Here is a 27,788-nt window from a genome sequence, read left to right as displayed (position 1 = left end):
ATGCGTTCTCTTTTACTCTTTTCTTGTGGCTTATTTTTTGAGTGCAATGGCTTTTATTGAACTCTCCATGATGGCCTCACATTTGAAGGTGTTATTTTGGTGGAGCGAGGTCTAGGTTTATGATTAAATGAAAGGCCACATCCTTGGAAAAGAAAGAGCAGAAGTCTCTATGCGATTTCACTGTCACTGTGAATTTCACGCGCACTACATCACAGTTCAATAAACAAAGTTTATTTTTTGCCAAATGATTAATTGTTCCTTTTCCTATTCTTGCTCCACCAATGGAATAACCCATTATAATCAGTGATGCTATCTATGCTGGATGTGGAGCGGCACGATGTAACACGATAATTTCCAGACAGTAATCTGATAACTGATAACTGACAACTGACGTGTATGTTGTAGACATGAAGTAAACTAAGCCACAAGAGAATTAAGGAGTAGCATTTCTGAATGAATCAATGTTTTGAACAAATTTGAGGTAATGATTCAATGATTCACTCGATTGTTTAGTTTCTGAGTGAATCAGAGTTTGGAAGAATCAGCTGAGAGAATGATTCAACCAGTCACTCATAAAGTCATTTTTTTGTATATTTTTATTTAATGAATGAATGAATGTCACTAATTTAAAACTGTCACTAATTTAAAACAGCAACCTTCTGGCGTAACAATATAACATGCAGAAAGAATGTTAATTAATCTCTAAAGATTAAAGAATATATATATATATATATATATATATATATATATATATATATATATATATATTTTTTTTTTTTTACAAACGGTAATAGGTTCTTTTGTCCATTGAAGCTTCCAAGATGTTCTTAAACAATGTTGGAGAGCATGACATTAGGTTTTGTGGAGTTAATGCTAAGAGCTTGAGGGCTGATGTAACTAAAGCAACAAAAAACAAATAAACAAAAAAAACAAAAAAAAAACATAAAAATGCTGAATAAAATCATTTTCATTAGTAGACTCAAACTTTTGCACCCCACCATGCAATTGACATCCACCATTGAAAAATCTATTTCAAACAAACACTAGTGGAGCTGTGAGATCACAGCACACCAGATTCCATTAGCCATAATATTGCTCTATGAAATTATGAAAAGCCACGAATGAAAAATACTTAAGGTCTTAAATGGCCATCATGACCGCCGAACATAAAGGCTTTATTTTTGCTAATTAATTTACAGCTTCACTAATCTCATTTCAAATGCCACAGGAGGACATTGATGGGTTTTATTTCTGCGAGCGACTGGACCGGACGACTCCAATAAGCAATGCTACATTTTTGTCTTACAAAAAACAAAAAACAAAACAAAGTTAAATTAATTTCCATATTTATGTAAACAAAATGAACATGAATAAAATATTGGCTAGTGAAAATAATCCTTCCTCTTTCTAGTGAGGCAGCTCTAATCCTCTCAGAGGAACGGTGTAATGCCCACAGGAAATCTCCCGCAATCAGTAATGACTTTCTTCGTAATTAGTTGGGCTTCTGTGTTCCTGCAGTGTGAATTCAAATGCTGTGTTTCTCCAAGAAGCCAGTCTCCGTGTGGAAGTTTCCCTGTGCTTGATTGATGATTTCATGACATTACATTTGGCCGAGGGTTTGGTCTGTGGCACAGTGCATATTTGAAGTCTGCTGCAGTGGGTCAAGGAACAGGAGACACACAGTGCCCTCTGAGTTTTTGAGAGATCCTTTGTCCAGCTGGCTGAGGGCAGAGGCACAATTGTCTGGTGTGTGTGTCGGTCTGTTCTCCTTTAGACCCCACGGAATGAATAATGCATGAAAATCTTATGGGGCAGAAGGTGAGACCATCTCTAGCTCCACACTGATTAAAAAGATGTTAGGTGTGATGCTGTCTCTCTCTATATGATGATGTTCCAGTGAAATCAACAAAATGCAAACAAATGTGTTATTGACCAACAGATTTCAGGCAGATTTTAGGATGAAATGATCAAAAATGCATGAAATGTTAATTTGACTTGAATACATTGTTGTTTTTTATGTTACTTTATTTTAGTTTTGGCTTTGAAATTAACAAATACTCTCCAACAGATCTATATTTCTTATTATTATCAATGTGCTGCTTAACATTTTTGTGGAAACCGTGATACATTTTTCAGGATTCTTAGATGAATTAAAGGTTTTATTTAAAATAGAGAGCATTTATTTAAAATAGAAATCTTTTGTTACATTATGCATGTCTTTTACTGTCGCTTTTGATCAATCTGATGCATCCTTGCTGAATAAAAGTTAATTAATTTATTTTAAAAAGATCCCAAACTTTTGAACAGTAGTGCATATCTACCATGTTAAAGATCATATCAATCATCAATTAATTAATATTTATGAGCTAAGCCTTCAAAACACTATGATGTCACAACCAGCAAAAAAAAAAAAAAAACTTTAAAACTAGCACTGCGGCCACTGCCTACTCTACTTTTTTGCTACAAAGTAATGTAAAAGTATACAGAAAAAATAATAATTTCAAATTACTAGATTCGCATATGATTTTTGTGTGGTTTTGCTCTACACAGTGTGCCACAAATGCTATTTTCATATGAATACGTGTTGAAACAAAAACATCATGCTGCTTCACACGTATATGAGATGAACATGTGTTGGCATGAGAAATTCATGTGGTTTTTCTGCGAATACGTATTGTGCACAATAACAAAAACATCAGGAGAGTAAAAGAAGGATATTCTGGGACATAAAACCAGTATTTCAGTCGGAGTGTGTGTGAGTGCGAGCTCTCACCTGTAATGAGTGACAGGGGGATTCGCTTTAGCAGCGCAATGGAACTTGACCAGATTGCCTTCCAGAACAGGCTGCGGTTCCACAGAGAGGTTCACCAGTGGGAAATCTGGAGGAGCAGAGAGGGCCGGTCAACTTCATCTTCCCACAGAATGTCTCAAAATGCTCATTAATAAACACTCGTCAGAAAGATTAATTGCGGATTAAAGAACTAACTAAAAATACTCTAAAAAGTGGGAACGGCTTGATTATTCTTTTTCCCAGTAATGAGAGCTACTTTGCATTAAGATTAATTGGCGCCTTAACTCGCCTTCTAACAGCTGAATTAGAATTTAAACAACTTTTAAAATGAGCATGATTAAAGAGAGTTTTTGGCGAAATGAACAAATAGATTGATTACACAAATTAAACAAACAGCGACCAAATTCCCATTAAGCAAAAGCGATATTTAACCCCAGACTTTTTATCGAGGCATTTCAGAAGACAATTACATTTTATTTATTTGAGTTTAATGCAGCGCTGGAATTCTCGTTAAAAAAAAATGGCAGTTTCAATTAAAACAAAAGAAAGTTTGAAATGTGTATGAAATTTATAGGTTGGATCAAGGCAATCTTATATAGTTTGCTTTCGTTCACTCCTTTCCAATTACACACACCCAAACCCAAACAGTCAGACAGGACTGACAGCAGATGTGAGACAGCGGACAGACAGGCGCTGACACGTTCAGAGCTGAAGAAGTGTCTGTGAAAGCATGATTGTGCCGTGTGTTTGTTTGGACACAGGGCATGTTGGACATTAACTAGGCCAGCGGTAGAAACATCAGCGACATACCGACAAATCACAACAATTCCAGACAGCAGTGGTTCCTCCTGCTGTTTTCCCCCCAAAATCCTGAAACTTTAATATGAGAAAAGCTCCTACAATCTGCCCCAGTCCTGTCAAAGCACAGTGGACGGATCTGTCACCTCCCATAGGTCTGAATGTGATTAGAGGCCTCTGGAAAGCCCAGACACAGCGCTGGGTCTGATTTCTCATTAGCAGTCTGCACCCGTCACTCGCCCAACGTATTTGTACCGAGGACAGATGTTTCATTCATAATGCCTTATGGCGTGGGACTAGTCATTTAAAACTAACCTGAAGTCTTTCTGAAAAGCGTCGAAACGAAATAGCGGTGTATTCAAACATATCAGAGAAACAATAACAGCGATACAGTGTATGCGGTTTGCAAGCGTCAAATGGACAACTTGCACAACTTCTTCCACCTTCAACTTATTACGACTCCGGTAACAGAGTTCAGTTTACAACAGAGTTCCTCATAAGAATGCAGATTATTGCTACTTTTCAGGGCTGTCAGTTGATTTAAACTATGAATTATCCATTAAACCAGCTGAAATGTTCTTATAAATATATTTCTGCACAACTGTTGCCTGATGAAGACCTGATGGTCTTCTGATAGTTGAAACGTTGTGCTATTAATAAATTCATTTGGAGCAGATATTTTCAGTGTGCGGACATCACGCTTTTTTTTTTTCTTTAATAAATTTAACCATATTAAAAATATTTAATTACAGTGAAAGCACTACTACTTAGAATATTAGGAATGTTGGCATACACACGTGTCAATGAAAAATGACAGTATCGTGATTAAAATACAATACAAATATTTAATACAAATAAATAAACGTTTGTTCTGATCTTATTCATCAGGTCTTGCACTGCAACATTGCAGTCTGGATTTTTAAATCTTCTTGCTGACACTCAACTCAACTCAACTTTATTTATATAGCACCACTAAAAACAACAATTGTTGACCAAGGTGCTGTACACTATATCAGATATCATCAGCATTTAACACCATGTACAACATAAATTACACAGAACACCGAACAGACCAGACACAATAATAAGCCAAAGAAAAATGATAGGTTTTGAGTTTTGCTTTAAACTCGTGCAGTGTGGAGGCAGTTCTAATGAAAACAGGTCGGCTGTTCCAAAGTTTTGGTGCAGCAACGGCAAAAGCTCGATCTCCTCTCGTTTTCAATCTAACCCGAGGAACATTTAACAGTCTCTGGTTGGATGACCTAAGAGACCTTCCAGGATTGTGAATGGATAATAAATCAGAAATGTATACAGGAGCCAATCCATCCAATCAATTCTCGTAAAACTCACTTTAACTTCCATTTAACTTAACATACATTAACAAGAATCTAGCGAGCTGCGATGTTTGAAAACGGAACTATGCCACCACCAGGCTCAGTGGAAGTAGTCCATTAAGCCGCATGGGCAGCTATGAAAACTACCAGGCACTCAGATGGTACAGAATCAACACTGATTTGTGATCATTCATTTTAAATGAAGTTTGCACTGGATTGTGGTAACATTGGGAATTAGGGAGATTTCCAGTTTTCCGAAAAAAAAAAAAGTATTGCATGTAAATATGCATCTAAAAACCGCCATGTCCTCTAAACATAGAGGCATGCATCTATTTTGGATGGAAGACTCAAGGGGGGATGCGAGTGAGTGTTTCCTTGAGCTTGATGAAGCACCTCTTGTCAGTTTCCTTTGTGTGGAGTGAGTGCGTTCGCCCGACAGGAGCTCACGAGAGGCCTCCAGACGCATCTCCATGTGCGCATGTGGTCATTAATTATTCCTAACAAACAGCATTGTTTCAATCCTGCTCTTATTTACAAGGCAATTACTTTGAGAAGCGGAGAGACATCCTCCTGGGTGCTAATTCTTAAACGAACCGCTACGCAGAGGCCCACAAGCTAACAGCGCCGAAGAGCTTCGCGCCACGTTCAAGCAAAGGGTCAGATGAGATGCCGTTATCGGTGGCACTCGCTGTGAAGAATATTAGCCGCCTTTACAATAAAGCCAAATCTCCTTTGAGTCGTAAGAGGGAGAAAATCCAAAAGGGGCAAAAGTGAAATGTGCACGCAGATTGATGTGGGCTACGAGCTTTGAGAACCTTTCATGAAATATGAAATGTGTTGTTTAATGGAGAAGATTTAATTACTATATGTGGTTCAGAGGCACTGATGACCTTTAAAGTGAGAACATGTGAATGAAAGGAGGAGTGCTGGAGATGTGAATGTCAACACGTTGCAGATTAATTTGTGTATCTAGCCAATGGAGATTGGTTGAGTCCAGAGATCCTTATCGAAATTGTGCTGTGCGAAGAGGAACCACCAAGAAACTTTCCATTACTTGCCATCATCAAGTCTTTTTTTTTAAATGTCCGATTCCATGGAAATAATCAATGGCATCTAGAATGGAAGTCTAGGAGGGTATCAGGCTAATTAAAAAGTAGCACCCATATCAATGAAGAGCGATACGAACGCTTAACTCTGGCACACTGGAAGACCATCTGCTCAGGGCCGAACTGATTAAACAAATGCACATATATCCCTGCTGAACAGACCGACTAAAACCACTATGAATTTCCAAAAAGGTCCCGGTTGGTTTATTCTGGTTTAATGCTGGTACAGCTGGTGTCATAAAGAGTTCGGTCTGCACGTTCAGTCCACCTAAAACCTGAGATAATTTCTGTTAACTGAAACAACTTTGAACTTTTCAATGAATGTTAAGAAATCCTGCAAAATTACTATTATGTACATTGTCTGAACTACATTACTACTGTATACCATTAACTATTACCATTAAATTACATGTATTCATTTATATAGAATATAACAAAATCTATAGATTGTGATTCATTTTAATTAATAATCATACATATTTTATCAAGGATGCAATACATATATTTTCCAAACTGTTTCTTGAGCACCAAATAAAATCATACTGTATTTTTGATCAAATCAAATGCATCTCTCTCTCTCTCTCTCTCTCTCTCTCTCTCTCTCTCTCTCTATATATATATATATATATTATTACATATTAACAAATAGCTGGCCCCTGGGATCCAATATGGGCAGCATCTACCCATATGGGGGACCTACGGTAAATCTTCATGACATCAGCATAGAAGTACAAAAGGGTTTTGTGGACCCATGATCCAGATCATTGTTGGTCAGATGGAGAGCCCAAGTGGTCATAGTGCAATTGTTGTGTTTCACAGGAGGGTCAGGACAGATGAAGCTGGTTCTGCAGGAGCCCTGATAAATAGGCCAGTGCTTTCACAGCCAAGAGCTTATAAATGATTACGAGCAAATGTGTCCTGTCTAATATGAAGAGAAGGGCCAGAGTATCTCAGTAATAAGTGAAAAGCAACACACTTATTTAGGTCACCAGTGACTCATGTACCCACTGATAGCTCTGTTTATTAGCGGTACACTTTAGGCGGAACACAAAACTTCAGATGAAATGAAATCTAAACATTCTCCCATTACTCTGATGAACTCTTGGAACTCTGTCACGTTGCCGTATTTGATCAGACCCGGCGGTTTTATAACTGTTGTTTTTGGGCAATTACCTACAGAGAAGGATAAATGGAAAAAACAGCATGTGACATATAATGAAAGTGTTTTCGGTAAATAATCTCCGGGAATAGTGGAAAACATTTTGTGAGCTCTTCAAACTGCCAGGTCTGCCAAAAAACACATTTCCATTATGGCACCGTACTTAACAGCTGCCTTTTCTGAATATTGAAGACAAAAAAAAAAAAAAAACGGAAAACCGGCCCCTGATGCCGGTTCGAGGTCCCTGTGGGCTGTCGTGGCCCAAAGGTTCTAGCACCTCTCTGCTCTCAGTCATCACTTATTTACCCAGCACATGTTCTTTCAGTGTGTGGCCTACAGCGGGGTCTCTGCTTCACTGAACTGCTTCCTCGTGTTAGACCTGGCACATCTCAAACGACAGATCGCACAGGCGCAGGTTAGACACGGTGTAATTATTACGATTAAGCTGGCTAAAGGGAAGTTCAAGTGAGCCACCCTGAATCGTAAGCTAAATGAATCTTGACAGTAGCAGTTTGTGCCAATTTCATTGACTTACACATAAACTATACTAGTCAAAAGCTTGGAATAATTAAGTTGAATTTAAAGGAATAGTTCACAACAAAATGAAAATTCTGTAATCATTTATCATTTATTCTGTCATCATTTATTCAAAATTCTGTCATCATTTATTCACCTTCAAGTTGTTTTAAACCTTTAAGAATTTCTGTCTTCTGCTGAACACAAAAGAAGATATTTTGAAGAATGTCAGTAATATTTTTTCCATATTATTTTTTTCCTACTAACATTCTTCAAAATATCTTCCTTTGTGCTAGGAAAGTAGATATAATCTCAAACCTGGCTGGTTTGACTTCCTCCAATCGTGATTAATTAAACAAAGCATTACATTGGCTCTCACAGTAGCAACATCATGGAAACTGACCAATCTGCGCAATTCAGGGTGGAAAGAGGCTTACAGTAAAACTCTTCTATTGTTTTGCATGACAAAATGATTTGGGCCGAGTCCGGAGGAGCAAAAAAAAAAAAAAAAATTGAATTTGAGCTCCATTGTGATGAGGCGCATTCCTTCTGGGCAAAAAAAACAGACTTTACGGACGTGAAGAAAGGAGCTGTCAGAACTTGTGGATCTTTCAATATGATATATTTTCTGCTTTATTAGTCAGAGTTAATATCTTTCAACACTCAAGAGAGCTGAAAGAACGGCTTTGCTCCCTATGCATACATTGTCAGAAATATTTCATCAAATGCTAATCTTTCGCGCTGAATTAGTTAAGGCCTTTCATTTTAGCGCTTTCAGATACACTTTTGACAGCGAAGCTTATGGCTGCTATAAATAAAAAATAAGCAAAATGCCCATATACACAAACAGGATCTGGTCTTGCTCAATTCTTCCGATGTTTAAAAAGCTAATAATTAGCATTTATGTCTACAATAACCGGCTTAAAGCTTTGCAACATCCCTCTATGCTGCCTGCAGAGAAACTGTCACTTTTACAATTTCTTCTCCAAAATAAAAAACAAGGAGAAACAAAAATTGTGTCAAGTCTTGTGTGTCTGTGGAGCGAAGTACGACATGTGCACAGACATCAGATCGCATGCATACACAACGGCTGTTTGGATAAAGAAAATAGGACAGCACATAGCGGATTTTCACATGTGAATAATTTATCCACACAGACAGGAAAACACAAGAAGCCCTCAGAACAGAATGCTGGTTGCAGGATTTGGAAGGGGAATGTGAGCTCGAGCCTGTCTGCCGCTAATTATGTTTGAACAGAAGCGCAGTCGGTGGAAGATTCACTCACGTTGGATGTCGATGGTGACCGTGGCCTCTTTGCCGTTGGGCGCCGCTTTGTTGGAGGCACGGCAGGTGATCCGCTGGCCGCTCTCGATGTTCGAGGCGGAGACGTGGAGCGTGCTCACCGTGCTTTCTCTTCTGCCGTCTCGCAACAGCGTCTGCATGAAAACACAAACACTGTGAGCACTAAAGTATTGCAGCACTTTGCAGATGGTCAACGATACTTCATACTTGCACAGTCGAAAAGAAAAAAGTATGAGCCAAACAACTCAAGATGGTCTGTATTTATGTTTCCTCTTGAGTGTAGGTCAAAGACAGACTTCCAAACTTGCAATCAGCTCCTCTCTGTTGGAGGTCTCTGAACAAACCATCTACCCAACAAACCCTTGAGTCTCGAGCACCAAATCAGCACGTGTTTAAAGGCCTGAATGTGCAGATACAGCACTTTTGAAATGTTCGCTTTTCTATCAGACTAGCTTTGTGCTGAAATCTGTATCAAGAGTTTCACACAGGAATCTTTCATTGGCAAGGAGGTTACACACTTCATATGTCAGTCACAAAGCAGCTTATTCACGGCGATATTACCTGCACTTTTGCGCTCTTGTATTCAAGCTATTATAGAGGAACCGTGTTTATTGAGGAAAGATTATTAAAAAATTGGTACAGATATTTGAAGGATATTGACTTCATCTAAAACACCCGTCTGCCTCACAGCTACAAGAGATTCTCTCTGAGAATTAATCAAATAACCCAATAAAGAGTGGAGCTCGATTCCTGGAGAAATATGAAAAATTCTAATCTCTTGTGCGTTTATCATCTGACATTTTTCTAAAAGGTAATTGTGTTATGATGAGACGAGGCTCTCCAGTCATTAGACTGTTCAGTTATAAATCAAAGTTTTAGACCAAAATCAAGTTAAACCCATAAATCCAACATACTGACATCTGAATATTTCACTGAATCTTGAGAGATGAGACAAAGCATTCTCAGACGTTTACCTGCCATCAGTTGCGAAAACAGCAACATTTCCACTATGATACTTGTCAGAGATGATCACTACAGTGATCTTTACACAAATGCAACATTTCAACTACTGTTCCTTTTATCAGTATTATAAAATGACATTATCACTCACTACCCTCCTCCCAAAACACCTGTCCTCAGACCATAAATCATTTCAAACTATATAAAATATTATATAAAATGTATAACTTATGAAAAATAGAAACATGGATATATATCCATAAAAGATGTATAAGACATCTCCACTTATTTGATGTTTCTATTAGCAGCAACCAAAATAACAAAACAGCTACTGCACAAGCACTGTATGAGTGTCTGATTAAATGCATTATGGTTATTTTGTCAGTGCTGTTGATTTTCTGTCTGACTGTGGTGACAATTCAATAGATGAAGCTGAAAATCAGTGTGAAACCATCCTGTAATCTCAATTCATCCTTAATCGTGTTGACACACTGAGTTGCATCAAGGAAAAACACACATTTACTGTGAAAACGGAAGAAGCAGGAGGTTGAACCAGCACCTCTGAACATGTTTAACAGATTAATCCAAAATAATTCCTCGGTACATTTCTCTGTTCCGTTATGCAGGCTGTTTTGTCCCAGCACTCAAGAATCAGTGGTTTATAAGACTCCTGTTTTCATAAAAAAAAAGAAAAAAAAAAAGAGATTTGTCTCTCATCTAATATCCAGTTTACACTGGAATGACTTTCGAGACGTGAATGGCTTTGTTTTTATCCGTCTCATGGAGGTACTTGATCATTTCAGAGGCATTTAAAAGAGTCTCCGAGAGTAGAGTCTCCGTAGAACAGATTTGAAAGCTGTACTTCTGTTGGAAAAAAAGAGGTAACCTGTCTAGCTTGCTTGTGTCTAAATTAGGCCTGGTTAATTAATGAAGGGACTCTCTCTGGTGGGTGCTGAGGGGTTCGGCTTACTCAGAATGAGCAGATTACGCTCTCCAATCATAGTATGAGCGGCCCTTTAAACACATTTCCTTCTCTCTCAATTCCCTCCCTAAAGCCGACCAACTGAGCAAATTGCTGAGGAACACATTCATAATGGAGTGCTGGAATGTCTTTCCATTATGACATATTTAAAGCACTGCATTACAGCTTCACTTTGCCCCAAGGATTAAATTAAAAATTAGTCCTCACTTGTCATTCATTTGACAGAGCTGAGAGTTTCGAGGACACGCAGTCAGGCGAAGTGCAGGATTTCATAAGAGACTCTTTTTATTTTTGACACGTGATATTGAAAATATCAACTGTAGGCAAAAAAGTACTGTCAGACACACAGGCAAAAACCTATAGCAGGCTGTTCACCTATACAGCATGTTTGTCATAGAAGTGCTTGAGCATTCAAAATGAATGCATGTATATTTAAACTGAACCAAAACATTCAAGCCATCACAGGACGCATTTGAATGGACTGAATGCACAGACTGAATTTCACTTTGAAATGAAACACTCAAGACAGCATTTTTGGGCATCATAGAAGTACCTGAACATTCAAAATGGATCAAAATGTTTCAATGTCCAGATGTTTCAATGTTAAAATCTCTCTAAAAGTAAAATTTGAGTGTTTTTGGCAATTATATAAGTGATCAAATGCTTGAATTGAATTCATTTAATTTGATCATTCAGTTTAAAATGAAACACACCCGATACAGTGTACCTGATATGACACAGTGTTTTTGGGCGTCATATGCATGTTTGATTTGAATCAAACATTTTTTGGGGGGCGTCACAGGAGTGTTTGAATGCATCTTGTGATTGTTTTAATTGATTCAAAAACATTTAAACCAGCTAGTTTTGAAAAAAGTGCACATTTGAACTGAATCAAAAAGCTTGAGAGCTTTTTTGGGACATCACAGGAGCATTTGAATGTTCAAAGATAAAAAATGTAGCCATTATATGCAAATTTGATCATTCAATTTGAAATGAAACATTCAAAACAGTGTTTTTGGGTATCACGTTTGAACTGAATCAAAATGTTTGAAACGGCATTTTTGGGAATCAGATGCACTTTTAAACGTCAAAAATGTTCACAACACAAAATGTTTGGGCATAATAGGTGAATTTGAACATTCAATTTGAAATTCAACAGATTTTCGAACATTAGGTGCACTCAGTCGAACATTTGAACACATATATTATGCCTAAAAATGATTTTGAAACACAGGCCATGGTTCCATCATGTTTCTGTATTGAGTTTTGTTGATACAAAAACTGCCAGCAGCAGGGACCTGCCGTACCTTGGTGTACGCCGCACCGTTCAGGACCTCTCCGTTACGGATCCAGATGATGGAGGCGGCCGGTTTGGCATTGTCAGCATGGCAGGTGAGGTTTAGCGAGTCCCCTGCACGCAAGCTCACCACAGGTGCTCCGATTATCACAGGGTCATCAGGAGGAACTGGAAAAAAAAAAATCAGAGGGAAGTTTATCCTCTTGTATCACAAACAATGGCACATAGCAAAAGAGAGAAAGAGAAAAATGGAAGGATGAGTCAAAAAACAGTTTGTGAATAGCACTGATTGCAGTTCTTTTTTTAAGCAGCACTGATCAGCCTGCTTCTCACTCAGATTCAGGTAAATTATTGATTGGGCACTCAGCTCATTAGAGAGCATATCTAGGGCAAGTCTAAATCAAAGGCAACAAGCAGCTGCTACATCCTGAGTGCTCCAGAGAGACAGCGATGGAGAGAGAGAGGGCAGTAAGACGTGAGAAGAGGAGGGACTATTTGAAGATGCCAGAACGGGCCGGCTAGGGGGTGGTTGTTGTTGGGGAAGGTCCCAGAGATGCTGACTTTATTAAGAAGGAAGCTGAGACCCCATTACTCATATCTTACTGATTAGACTTCAGCCAGCTTTTACTCTCGCTGAGATTTCTGGCCAATCAGACGGCACACACAAGTTTGAGCAACTGGGTACCTCAAGGCGCCATGGTAACAGCGAAGTTTAGGGTGCAAAGGGGACGTTCTGACCATGTTTCTCCTCTAAAGGGAAGTCTCTGAACGGTTATATGGAGGACGTTGGACATCTTCCCTTCAGATTTCTCTGTGTAGCATATAAGACCGTGGAGATTTGGCCCTCACGCTACACGACGATCTCAGAGCACGGAGTCCTGTGTGATTTGTTAGCTGGTATTTCTTCCTTGGAACCAATCAAGTCTCCCTCCGGCTTGAAAAATCATACGGTTCTCAGAAATAAATAGTTTTCCCCTTCTGCCTCTGTGTATAAAGGCCACAGCCACAACTAGTTGTCAGTGCAGTTTGGAGAAAGAGAGAAATAGACAGAGTGGAAGAGATTAGAGAAAGAGAGAGATAAAGAATGAGGAAAAACGAAAAGTAGGAAACTGATTAGGTCTGTCATGACAGAAAAGTAATTCTGTGTATGTGTTCAGCCACACAGGCAGGTCAAATATTATGAATACAAATAATTATAATTACAAATTATTTATATTTATATGATTTATATATATTTTGTATACAGATTATGTAGACAAACATTTATATACAGTACACAATAAATATACATTTCAGTTTAAAATGTTTTACTGAAGAAATGTTTTCTTTTTTTAGTCAGAAAGGATGCATTGAATTGACAAAAATATATATTTTTGTAATGTTACAAATAAAAAATTTCTATTTCAAATAAACTAACTTTCTATTAATTAAACAATCCTGTATGTATCACGGTTTCCACAAAAATATTAAGCAGCACAGCTATTTTGAACATTGACGATAATATTAGAATGATTTCTGAAGGATCACGTGACTCTGAAGACTGGAGTAATGATGCTAAAAATTCAATTTACCATCACAGGAATAAATTACATTTTAAAATGAAAAAAGTTATTTTAAACTTTAATATTATTCCACTAAATTACTGTTTATACTGTATTTTTTCATCAAATAAATACAGTCTTTATTTGATTTATTATGAGCATAAGAGACTTCTTTCAAAAACATATATTTTTTAAATCCTTACCGACCCCAAACTTTTGAACAGTGTATATGGATGGATGATGGATGGATGGATTACATATATTAGATAGATAGATAGATAATAGTGATTCTTCCTTAATACTAAAACAGACATAGAAAACTGGAATGAAATCTCTTTGCCACATTTAAATTAGTGACAGAGAATTCAAAGTACTTCCATCCACTCAGAATCCACTCTCATTTCCAGGAGCAATTAAAGTCTGTGTCATATTCCTTTCCCCATCTGGACATCAAAGCCATCCTTAACAGCTTGTTTTAACGCCTAAGTGCTTTGCCTGTTTAGAGCAAACTCATTCGTTTTTTTTACAAACATAGCTTACAATTGCATGCTGGGATTGTTTTCCGGGACTGATAGACCAGAGGCTAAGTGTATGCAAATGAGCACAACAGTTAAGTCAATCAGTCTGTCTGCTCAAGTTTCAGTTATTGATGGGGTTGAATTAGAGAGCGAGAGAGAGACTTCCAAAGCTGGCACTGCAGTCCAACATTCAAGTCCTAGAATTCCAGAAAGCTAAGTGCCAATATATTATGGTGTGAATTCACACACTGGCATTTCCAAGTAGCTTTGGATAGCATCCCATGACTCTCAATGTGGCATGGATCCCAGATGGTCCATGCTCTCCTTTTGAGCGCCAAAAACTGGCATGACCATGTTAAACCTTCTTGTGACCGCCATGTTTGCAAATATGCCCTGGTGCGACGCTTCCAAAGCTGAAGCCTTAACGCGGCCAACCATCTTCTTTGTGTTGAGCAGGTCAACACGATGGATTAATCATACAGCCGTAATTGTTGTTCAGACTGGGGAGAAACTCTCACATGGAGCCTAACGAACAGCCAGGACCGAATTACTTCTGTCTCTGCCCTCTTGATACACCAGGCCCTTGAGACACCTCGAGTCATTCAGCATGTGGAAGGAGAAAAATGGAGCAATTTCATTTTGGAAACAAGAGAGAAGGGGCGTTCTGGGAAATGTGACCTATTTTGTAATGTACCTGGATTTGGTCTTACATCTGGAGATGTCTCTCTCCCTTCTCGTTCCCTCTCTCCATCTTTCTCTCGCAGGAATTGGTAGCACGGTGGATTAATCACTTTCATCCTGAGTTTAGTTGCTGTACCACACAGCCTTTAGCAATTATCCCGTCTTCTTTTTTTTCAGGTGTATTAACTAAAAATACTAAAAATTTCACGATAAAGACCCTTTAAACAGAAGCAGATGTGATATTTACACCAGTAAACACATTTCTTTGAAAGCATCTGAAGTGAAATATTCTTCAGTGTTGTTTCACCTTAAAAACTTTTGAAAGTTCCTGCTGAAGGCCAGTTTGTTAGAAAAAGGGGCACTTAGACTTGAATGAACTGTAGGAAATCCAATTAAAATCGAATAAAGAATGTGAAATAACATTTTAAAAAGTTAAAATGTTAACACAAGTGCAGTAAATGTTAAATCAACAAAAAAAAAAAAAATTACAGTGGGGTACAAGGATGTTGACTAAACTGCACAATGGCCAAACAGCCTTGCAACACTCAACTGTCTGTCTGTTTTTAATAGAAATCATTGTCTTACATCCTTCTGTCAGCTTATCAATGCGAGAACATCCGACCGACCTTGTGCCTGTTTTTCAATTGCAACCAGTTTGCTCTGTTTAAAGGAACCAAAGTGTTTTAAGTGATTAATTATGCAATATTAAACATGTGGACAACTTTACTACATCTCTAAAATTTTACATTTTCAAAAAGGATTTGTTTTAAAAGCTGTCCATTCATCAATATTGTACATATCAGTGTCTAAACAACTAAACTGAATCCAAATGCCATCTGAATGAAATTAAGATCACATTACAATATCATAGGGAGTAACAGGAAAGTAAAATTGCACTGTGACAGGCTCCTCCTGTTCTGTAGAGCTCCCACAGGGCATGTGGAGCGGGACACAGAGTTCTGATTAGAGCCGAGCGCTTCTGTTCACTGGCCTGTTCAGGCCAAAGGGCTCTCTGTGTGGGCTACTTGTCCATGCATGTCATCTCTGTCCATGCTACTGTGTTGTTTCTGAACATCAGGCATCTCAGTGACATGCCTTCCCTCCCAAAGATGCTTTAAAGAGAGTAGAGACCTCGAGCAGAAGGAGTGGGATAAATCGTTTGCTCTCAATTCAGCACTTGTGTCAATAATGGCACCCTGTAGTTTAAGCTCATCAAGCTGACATCTATTTATTTATTTATTTATACTCACTATTCATGTCATAAGCGAAGAACAAACACGCTGAACCTAAAGCTTAATTGAACTTAAAAATTCATCTCCTCAATAGATTTAGCTCAATACATGGCAGTCTGACTTTGTATAATAATTAAGAAATGATAATTAATGTGTGAAATGACAGTATTAGTGTTAACTGAAATTAAGAAAATCTAGTTAGAAATAAATCTGCATCTACAGAGACCTGCAATACAACATTTTGTTTTTTTCACAGATATTTGTGAACAACTTTTCTAAATGCTCGAATCATGACAGAAAACTACAATTTTCAGGCTGGTCAAGCTAATGTGCATGCACAGTGGATTTAAAAAAAAAAAAAACGTATGAATGGTGGTGAAAAGTAGTTACAGAAAAAGTTTTGGTTTCACGAATGAATCAGTGTTTTCATTCAGAGAAAACAGGCTTTATAAATAAATCACTGATAGACTCACTCATAAATACAATGAATATAGCTCACTCATAAAAGCAAGTGATTCTTTATGAGTGAGCCAATAAATCAATGATTCACTCATAAATGCAGAGTCCTTTCTGTAATGTGTTTATGAACAAACTGGAGATTCACTTCTTTAATGAATCAGTGCTTTTGAGTGAATTATTCAAATGACTCACACATAATAGAGTCACTTGTCGCCACCTACTAGCGTAATGATGTAACTTGCAGAAAGAGTCACTGCAGAATTTTCACGTAGGCCTACAGACCTTTCCATAAATTCTTTGATGGCCAATTTCATTTCATTTACTCCACAAATCCTATTGTTACTATTGTTACCTAACATTTAGCATTTTGCAAGTTAATTTGCATATATCTCAGCTGCAGATGAAAGTTTTGCACCTATGTCACATTAGTGAGAATTTGTATTCTGCTGTGACACAGAAGCATGAAATACCTGTCTGTGAATTCACATTTCTCTGAGATGCAGATGTTGCAGCATGCCTGCTTCCTATTCAACAAAGTGTGACGTTCAAATGGAGGACCAGCTGTTGCAAACTTCAATACATTTTTAAAAATTCATAACACTAACTGCACTTGCAGACTGAGGTGATAATTCTTGCATTTAAAAGCAAAAGAACTTTGTAGTGGGGGGAAAAACAGTGAACAATGGCATTTGGCTGTTATTCAGGTCGAGACCTGTATCTGTGAACTCTGCATTTTCAATTTCATCACCTCGTTGTTTGCTTTCTCTTTTTTCAATCTGGCTGCGATGTGACTTTTTACGGCCAACGCTGGTGCTGACATTAACATGAGGAGACGGGGAGCATATTTGGTCAGAGCTGGGCGAGTTAGCTTGCTGTGCAAGGGTGAGAAACCCATAAAAAAAGGAAAAAGACAATAGCACATCTTTTCGCCGCCTTTCCATTCTAGTTTTCAAAGAATCAAGTGATGATCCCTGGCCGGTGTCTTATCCACGAAGAGGAGGAACAGGACAGCCTCTTTGCTTTGAAAGACTACAAGTAATTGCCGTCTCCTCTCATTAGGACTGATGTTTGTCTCCCTCTGGGACAGGTTAACGTGGCTTGTTCAACACGCTCTTAAGGCAGAGGATAACATCTTGTACAAAGCTTTAATCCACTAGCTTTTCTCCCACTACTAGTCTGAGAAGTCCACATTTAGACCTAATTAATGTGACATGACTGCAAAATTAGATTCCAAGTTAAAGATTCCATAACACCAAAATGAGAGTTTTGGCTTTTAGTCCATCTACACTACCATTCAAATAAATTGCATGTATTTGAATACAGTAAAAATACAGTTATATTTAGAAATATGAATCAATTTTCAAAATATATATAATATTAAAATATAAGTGTAATAATATATTTTAAATTTAATTTATTTATGCGATGCCAAAGCTGCATATTCAGCAGCCATTACTTCAGTCTGTCACATGATCCTTCAGAAATCATTATATGCTGATTTGCTGCTCAAGAAACATTTCTTATTATTATCAATGTTGAAAACATATGTGCTGCTTTTTTGTAGAACTTGTGATACATTTGTTTCAAGTTTCTTTGATAAATAGAAAATTCAAAAGAAAAGCATTTATTTGCATTTATCTTTTGTAACTTCTTTTGTAAAGCATTTATTTGCTATCTTTTGTAACATAATAAAAGTTTTTACTTTCATTTTTGATCAATTTAATGCATCCTTGCTGAATAAAAAGTTTTTAATTCTTACTTACTGAAGATTTAGCGGCAAAAAGATCATTACTATAAACGACCGAGTGCTTGTGGTGTGAACAGCTCCGCTGTTTTGACACACTATTCTTTTAAACTGTAGAAACGATAAAATGTTGCTACCGTGTAATTATGTTTCGTGGTCTGGTTGGAACCAAGCCAGGGTCCGGACCGCGGACCGCTACTTGTGGACCCCTCATAGACACAAGAAGTTATTTTCAAACTTTGAAATAACCAATTAATTGTTTCTAATAAGACTAGGAAAAGTAAATCGACTTTAAGAGAGCTTGACACATTGAATGAACTGTACTTTTGTTCCACATTGCCTGTTTTCATTCGCATTCAATCGCGTCAAGAAGCAAAGAAAGCCTCTAATTAAGTCTGAAAGCAGCCAAATTGCACAAGCCTCTTTAACTCTGAAGACAATGAGCAGAACAAATGCTGAGAGCTTACAGAAACACTGCAGTGGCTCTTTTTAAACAATAGTGACCTTTGGAAGTGGCTCGGGTTTCTCTCCATGGTTCACTGAGTTGCTGCGCCGCGGCTCTCGCTCTCTCTCCAGCTCCTGGGCTTGGCTTTAGGGGAATTCCTTGGATCTAATTAGCCTCAGGGGTCCTTCTTCAGCAATGTGTACCAACCCCATCTCATGTCTTATTCAGTAGCCTGGCCACCACAAAGCAAACTGGGTTACCCCACAACTCTCCTACGGATACTCAAAGTTCAAATGTCACTCCGACAGGTCAGCCGCCCTCCCGCTGCCGAGTGTGTGCTGGCGTAATTGCAAAAGCACATGTCCGAAACAGAGACTGATTGTTCGAGAGCCTTATTGCGAAGCAGTGCCCCTTGGAAGAAAATAAAAGAAAGTGTGAATATATATATATATATATATATATATATATATATATATATATATATATATATACTAGTCACTAGTACTAGCCACTTTGGCAGGTTAAATTTTATATAATAGCCTATATACAATAAACTAAGTGCAATGTAGTGTTGTCAAAAATATAGATTTTTCGATACATATCGATACTGAAATATCTGAAATGCTTTCCAATACTCATTTCCCGCAGTATATAGGTGCGCTTTATCGCACTCTCATCTCTCCGACAGCGAACTGACACAAAACTGACACATAATTTGCTCCGGATGAATATTGTTTGTGTTACAGGGCTTTCATTTCGGGATTGCACATATTGCACAGAATTTTACTCGTTCCTGCAGACATCCAAAGTGCGTGCACATAAAGCTGCTTCTCACTATTAATGAGGGGGTTTTTTCCTCTGCTTTTTGCGCTTGAACAGTCATATACACACAAAATAATGACAAGTATTCACGTGAGCACAGTCAGTTATGTTGTAAGTGAATGTAAACAGATGAGAAAGAAAACGCATGTGTAACAGTATAATGGATCCGTGCGTCAGGTCTTAAAGTGACAGCAGCCTAATATACCTGCCGGCAAATTATGAGATAATATAAAAAATATCTGGAAGTTTTTCCCCATGGTATTGATTTGATTGATCAAAATTGTGGCCAGTAAAAATGCTGAGTGGCTAGTAACTTTGAAAAACCAGTTCAAGCACAATATCAAGCCCTGTATACATACACACACACACACACACACACACACACACACCCATTTAGGGGCCGATACTCACTGGCGCAGCATGATTTGAGACCCAGCCATATTAATGCATTGCAATGGAGCCCTGGACTTATGCCCAAACACAGTGCTTCAAAGTCGGGAAAAAGACTCCACAGACATTTTTTCTCGGTAAGTGACAAAGACAGGTTTGAGGCTTCACAGGCGAGGGATCCAATCATGTTACAAAGACCACTCTGAATCTCATCTGTCAGGAGGGAGATAGAGAGAGTGAACGAAAGAAACGCCACGTCTGATTGTGGTCATGCGCCGTCGTCCCCCCCGGGAGGGAAGTGACAGGGGATTGACGATGACGGAGTCCCTACATGAGGTTCATTACCTCGCTCAGGAGCCGCTTGCGGTTTTGTATGCAACTTTTCAGAAGTAAGCCAGTTTGTGTGGGATTACATGTCAGGCTAATGGCTCTGCCCTGGGGAGCATGATGATTTGTCTCTGCTGCCACAGGACCAGCAAAAAATAAAAACAAATGAGCGGCCTCTCATCTATAATTAATCATTTTAATGGACCTAGAATTGCCGGCATCGTCGCTCGGCTTTAAGCGTCTAGACTCAGATTACTGGTTTAAAAAGCTGTTACTTCGAGGCCGGCGTAATGAACTTATTCCTCTGGAATATATCATAGTTTTAACAAAGGAAGGAAAGAAATCGATAATGATAATCAGGCCGAGCCAGGCTGCCCGGGAGCTAAGCTGACGCAATGCATTTGTGTCAGGGCCTCTATTGATCGCAAACATATCTAATGTGTCTTATTAAAGCTGATTAGCCCTGATTTCAGAATATCACACATTTATCTGACTCGGAGATTGACTTTGTTCTTGTCTACATTCATAGTATTGCAGAGGCGGTACTTTTTCATGCTTTCTCCTTCTCAGTGCCTCGCTTTCTTTACTCTTTTACTGCTCGAGTGGTATTCTAGTTAAAGTATGTATCGATTTGTCTGATTGTCCATCGGTTCATCCATCAATCCATCTATCCTCACTCATACAAAAAAAATGGTCCAATTAGAAAAGAGAACCAAAGAGTGAACCACCTAACTTGCTTGTAATTTAACATTCTATCTATCTATCTATCTATCTATCTATCTATCTATCTATCTATCTATCTATCTATCTGTCCGTCCGTCCGTCCGTCCGTCCGTCTTTCTATCCATCTCTTTTTTGGAAGGTTCTGGTAGGTGACACTGACCCAGAACAGTGAGCCGAGCAGGTCGAGATCTGCTAGCAGCCTGGATGGCTTGACACTCAAAGCTGCCGTCATCGATCAATTCCGTCCTCTGGATCAGTAGGTGATATTCTCCTTTGCTGTGGTCCCCAATCACATCATAGCGTGGATAACCTGAAACACAAGATATTAGGTTTAACATTAAACAATCAAACATAAAAAGCAATGTGAAATATCCAGTTTGAATTTTGTAGCGTTTTACTCTTTGTGCTAATATTGTTAAATTATATGAAAGTTGCAGGAATGGGTAAAATATTAGAATCATGCAAAAAGACCAATAGTTTACTGCACGGGACGGGACTCATTCTGAGTTGGCCTTGAATGATATCCAGTCATGTTTACTTCAGTCATGAAAAGAAAAACATTACAAAAATACACTCTGTGGTATGATTGAATTAAATTTTGCAACATGAACACATAACACCTTGACTTCTGACATAGAGTGTTCACAGATCAAATTGCTACACAAAACCATTTAGTAAAAGTTGACATCTAGGGTGTTTTTTTTGTTTTTTTTATAAATTAATACTTTTATTCAGCAAGGATGCATTAAATTGATCAAAATACATTTAGAAATGTTACCAATTTTTTTTTTTCTAATTAATGCTGTTCTTTTAATGCTTTCCTTTCATCAAAGAATCCTGATGATCAAGGTTTCCACAAAAAAATAGTAAGCAGCACACCTGTTTTCAAAATTGATAAGAAATGTTTCTTGAGCAGCAAATCAGCATATTAGAATTATTTCTGAAGGATCATGTGACACTGAAGACTGGAGTAATGATGCAGAAAATTCAGCTTTGCCATCACAGGAATAAATAAAAAATTTAAATATACCAAAATAGAAAACAGTTATTTTAAATCGCTATAATATTTTACTGTATTTTCGATCAAATAAATGCAGCCTTGATTAGCATAAGAGACTTCTTTCAAACAATGGTAGTGTGTATTACAACTCAGTCATGAAAAGAAAATGTATGTAATTTGCAGAAATGTGTATTTTCACGATATTTATTAAAAACTGCAGAAATAATAATTATATATTATATATATCTTATGCAACTTTTCTGATGATGTAAAGCTAAAAAACGTATACGTGGCCTTCCGGGTAAAAAAAAAAAAAATGCAACAAAAGTGTAGAATGTGGCATCTTCAATAAATGATGAATGGTGCCTTTGTAGCTTGGAGAAACTGGAACAACAAAATTGCTACATGATAATCTACTCAAGACAGATGTCTCATTTTTAGTTAATCTCCTCATATCAGCAAACAGATCGCAGCCCCGAGCACGTTTAAATCCGAACATGATCTTGTAAACAGTTATCATGGCGTGTCTCTGAAACCCTGGTGATCCTTTATATTAAAGACTGTTTGGTTGTCCTGTGCTATCTGGTAATAAGCCTGTATTAGGAATCGATAGTGTCATTACTGCCTTCAGGTTTCCTGCCACTGGATCTTCTTTTGCCTTTTATTTAAGAGCTGTTTTCATTAGGGATTATTGAGGCATACAGGCGCCTCAATAAAGCTCTGATGAATTCCCCAATATGCTTGACTGGATGGCTTCAGACAATGGCTGTCAATTAGAAGAAACAATGTGAAATGACCCTATTAAAGGTAATGAATCCCACCGAAATGGATTCGGCTTCATGTTGGATCAATAGCAGCTGTGATAGAGAGCTGGGACATGGATTTATCACAATGTGGGCATCTCACTGACACTCCAATAGATGGAAGCACGCTTGAAACTTGGCTGAAAGCAGGCAGATCAAAGCTTGGAGCGAGCATACGCGAAAGCTGAAGGGGGAAAGATACACGGAGAGGCATCCTAATCAAGCGTTATGTTAGCTTCAGTCTCTCTGACACAAAATCTGTAACTTCTCAAGCTTTGAGGACACTCGCCCTGAAAAGATATAGATATCTATGTCATACTGATCGCAGGATGTGTCATTTCATCAGTGTGAAACTGCAGGTGATAAAACATAAGACAGATTTTATGAAAACCCGAAAACAACTTGTAAAATCCACGAATTGCTTCACGTTTGAAACAATCAGCAGATTTAGAGCTGCTCTGAACACTGATATCCATTCATGTTGGGGCTCTAGTTCATTTTAGTTCATTTTACACTTTAGTGAGTGATGTTTTCGTATCCACTTTGAAGAGAGACTTTGTCCGGTTGCCACTGATGGTTAAGTACCACAGCTCTGTACTCGATTATACCACGGTACAATGATATCCAGGAGTCCCTGGACACTAATAAAAGCTCGGAGAAAGACAGACGCAGTGGAAAGGAAAGAAAAGCCCTGAGAGGATCAATTAAAGAGCTCTGTCCATGACTAAACGCTGCCTGGAGCCATGGCTAAAAATTACTAACTTCTGGAGAAACCCATGTCCGAAATGGAGATCCTTTCTTGGTAAAGTATATAGTTTAAAATCACACATCACGAGAGGGCTAAATGAGACCGCAGCTAAAGGCTCAATTTTCAGATATCAATTGCTCGTTTCTTGAAGTGTGTACATGAACGCAATCAGCAACTATTGTTAGCGATAATGACCCCTTGATCCAGCAATTATGTGTAACGTTAGCTAAACGGGATCTGATCGCTGTACTTTGAGTTAGATATGAGAATAAATCTATGAATTATGCTTCGCTAGCCAATAAATATTTCAAAGAGCTACCAAGTTCAACTTCAAGTGAGTTGAAGCAAATTTGGAAGTGACATTCAGCAAATTAAAGCTTTAGGGACGAATGTGCAATGAATTTTGAATTAGACCAAAGTTTGTTTGGCATTTTGTTTTTAATCTGGCAGTTCATTGCAAAAGTAAATGTGGCGCACTGAAGAAAGCGAGTCCGGTAATCATATCTGATTTGTTTATGATTTACAAAGCAACCCGATCTGATTTTGCAAACCTAAGCCGAAAGTTTGTCCTTGCATAAGGGAGAAGTTTTGAGAACATTTCAATCCGTTCAAAACAAATTCATTTGTAAAGCGTGCGAATGTAAAACAGCTGCACTTGCGGCACGTCTCTCTGGGGTTCTGCGGATGATGAAGTGTTTGCCTTAATTAATGATAGAAATGCAATTAATTCTCGATTGTTGCTTTGCTTTGCTCAGTCTGACAGTAATTCTGACAGGAACTTTCTGAAACAAACAGGGAAATCTTCACAAAAAAACAAGAAAAAGTTAATGGGGGAAGCTTCTTGGTAATGTCAGGGGAAGCATTCACAACCTGACAGAATGGGCTGTTGTCCTTGTATTATAGTGCCTATTATAGTGCTATAGTGTATTATAGTGCCTAACTGAAGAAAAGACTAGACAAAAAAAATTCTGAGATATTCAGCTTCTCTGTAATGATACAGACTGATCCAGCAGAGACACATGACTGTTTTGCTCAGCAAATGTCTTGACTTCAGGTTTCAGTCTGCAAAACTTACACTGCAAAGCAGAGCAAAGATTACAGTTTTATTATAAAATATAATGTACATAATGTGTATGTACAAAGTACAACAATGCTGTTGATAAAAAAGTACTGGTTTTACAGGGTTTCTGCAGGGATCTTCAATTTAAATTTAATGCCTTTTCAATGCCTTTTTAATGCCATTTTTTTCATTTTTAATGCCATACACAACCCATGACTAACCATGGATATTATATATATATATATATATATATATATATATATATATATATATATATATATATATATATATATATATATATATTAACTTGATTAATCGCACATTTTTTCCACAATTAAAAACACTTACATTTGTTTAGGTTTATATTAGTTATATATTTTATAATGTAATCATTTCACAGTTAATCTACAAATGAATGTAGAGACAACATAAAGACCAGTTTTACTGATACTAATACAGCTATTGATATCTGGATAAAAATGATTTCTCCCCCCTAATTTTAAACATTAATTATAGCCATCCAACATTACAGTGTAATTGAAAGCTATATCAATTTTTTAACATTAGGCTTAAAAAAAATATGACAACTTTTAATTTAAGTGAACTTAAACAATCCTCACATAAACCTATAATAAATGTCATATTTACCTTTGGCCTTCCTGTCTAACATACAAAAAATGACTGAATGAAGTTATCAAACAGTCTGCACAGCATACATTATAGATTAAATATAGACTAATGCTTATTAAAGCTACAAGAGTTCTTTAGTCAATAGCAGTGAGTAATTTTCTCTGGTGCCTTTGTTCTGTGATTAACTTTACTGACAGTAAGCTTTATTGGCTGCTGTCCCTTTAAGAGCAGCTGCTGACAGAAACACGGATCTAACACTCATTCTCTCACAACTCTTTGCGTTCATTAAATACTTTATTTCACTAATTTAAGACTGCTCTTATTTTATGAGGATACTCCCAAAACAGACATTTTGGCAAAATTGTGTTTTATTGTTCGTTCAAGCGCGAAAGAGGACCGTTTTCTGGTGCGCAGTCTGTGCGCACGATCTGGCGCGCGTCTTTCTCTCTCTGTGTGTGTGTCACATAGACAAGACATTCACAGGCAGCGCGTTTAAAAACAGCGTTAAACTGGACAAAAATAATCTCATGCGTTAACGTGTTAAAAAAACGCAAAGTGAGCTTCAACAGCGGATGTCAAGCTGATGAGAGAAAGTTACTACACATAACTTAGATAACTGCTGTCTGCCTTTTACCGTCGATCTGTGGCTGTCAGACTGCATGAGATTTTACGGCGTTGATTCCCATTGTAGCTACACAATTTAATACCTTTTTACAAACGCTGCAAAATCATTCTTTAATTTGACCACCAACCATGTTCTAAATTGTTTGTCTTCCATGCACTTTCCCAGTTTTCTCGTCTAGTTTTATTCCTGTTGATCCTGCTGTCCAAAATTACTCGCTCCACCTCCGCAACTTTGCTTCGGCCGGAGGCAATCACCAAACTGTTTCCACGTGTTTTTAATCACACTAACATATTTTGCGACAGCAAATACAAATTATTAATTATGAAGACTATATTCAAATAAATTGATAATATAACATTTTCTTCAAAACCATAACAAAATTTAATGCCTGTAGGATTACAATTTAATGCTTTTTAATGCCATTTAAGGCCTTAAATATCGCAAAATCCATTTAAGGACTTTTAATGCTTTTTAATGCCCCGCGGAAACCCTGTTTTAATATATTAATATTGAGATAAATATATATTTCAAATTAAAAAATATGTTTAGTCAATATTGACTAAAAAAAGTTTGGGGTCGGTAGGATTTTTTTTAAAAAGCAATTAATACTTTTATTTAGCAAGGATCCATTAAGTTGATCAAAAGTGACAGTAGATATATATATATATATATATGCGTGTGTGTGTGTGTGTGTGTGTGTGTGTGTGTGTGTGTGTGTGTTCAAATAATGGCTGTTCTTTTGAACTTTCTATTTATCAGTCTGGGAAAAAAAAAAATTCATCACACAAACACACACACACACACACACACACACACATTCTACAGACCCCAAGCTTTTGAACATTTACAAAAATGTTTCTTCCTCCTTAACAGATATTGCTTTCATATCAAGCTCTAAATGGCTTGAGTCATCTCTTGGAAAATTTGAAAGTCAAGTTTTTCCCCTACAATGAGAGAGCATGAGATCAAAAAAGATTGTAGTGTATAATTGATAAGACTTTAAAAGCCCACTGAAGTGCCTTGAAACACGGAGCATTATTCGATGTGTTGAAGTAATTTCCACTGAAACAGGAAGACGGGGCGGGACTTACTGAACCACTGCTCCCCTTTTTTAAATAACCAATAGCGTTTAGTTTATATCACAGCTTGGCCAGAGCCGTTGAGCTCGGTAAAGCAGCAGTTTCCTCCTAATCTCCTCCATATAGCTTTACAATATATGTGCAGAATTCAAATGGGTCTGATACGTTTTCTGGTCTGCGCATATGATCCGCTCTGTGTATCGTGTCTCTGGACCGGAGCAGACTGTGTGTGCCCCCGACTAGACTTCATTCGCCCCATTGGAAAGCATATTATCTGAATCATTCCCCATCCTCTATATAGTGCACAATAGTGCCATTCACCATGTAGAAAATAGTAAATGTGTGAACAAGTGACCAAATTTAGCAGCAGCTTCAGCGTCAATTTATAATGTAGGGGACGAGATGCTCTAGAGAGCATTTGACTGGACAGAAAATCTGATGAGAAGCTGAAGTGCAGAGTGATGTCATCAAAATCACTGATCCATATTGGCGGAAGTGAGAGATTGTTGAATGCTTATGTCTTCTAAATGCAAATTTTGACATTTTTTTGGAGCACACTAGTTTATAGATAACAGTAAGGCTAACATATTAATTCTAAAAGCCAAAAAACTTCTATTTTGATTTCATGGGGACTTTAAGTCAAGACTTTATAGCCATTGATTGCAGGCTACTTTATATATTTTAAATTGTAATTAAGTTATTATATTAAATCCTAA

At 37.6% G+C, this 27,788-nt stretch overlaps 1 protein-coding gene across 1 annotated transcript in view; it reads right to left on the bottom strand.

Annotated features, from left to right (window-relative positions):
- kirrel3a (kirre like nephrin family adhesion molecule 3a) overlaps positions 1-27,788 on the bottom strand; it is a 151,571-nt gene that overhangs the window by 22,999 nt on the left and 100,784 nt on the right. Inside the window, exons 3-6 of the mRNA XM_084105582.1 lie at positions 21,288-21,437; positions 12,256-12,413; positions 8,990-9,140; positions 2,774-2,879 (exon numbers count right to left, since the gene is read on the bottom strand). Coding sequence (XP_083961708.1) covers positions 2,774-2,879; positions 8,990-9,140; positions 12,256-12,413; positions 21,288-21,437 — 565 coding nt within the window. The remainder of the gene's footprint in view (positions 1-2,773; positions 2,880-8,989; positions 9,141-12,255; positions 12,414-21,287; positions 21,438-27,788) is intronic.

The sequence above is a fragment of the Abramis brama genome (assembly GCF_963993115.1).
Source record: "Abramis brama genome assembly, chromosome: 25".
Taxonomy (NCBI): Eukaryota; Metazoa; Chordata; class Actinopteri; order Cypriniformes; family Leuciscidae; genus Abramis; species Abramis brama.
The sequence above is the reverse complement of the archived record's forward strand: the minus strand, read 5'-3'. Positions and strand labels throughout refer to the sequence as shown.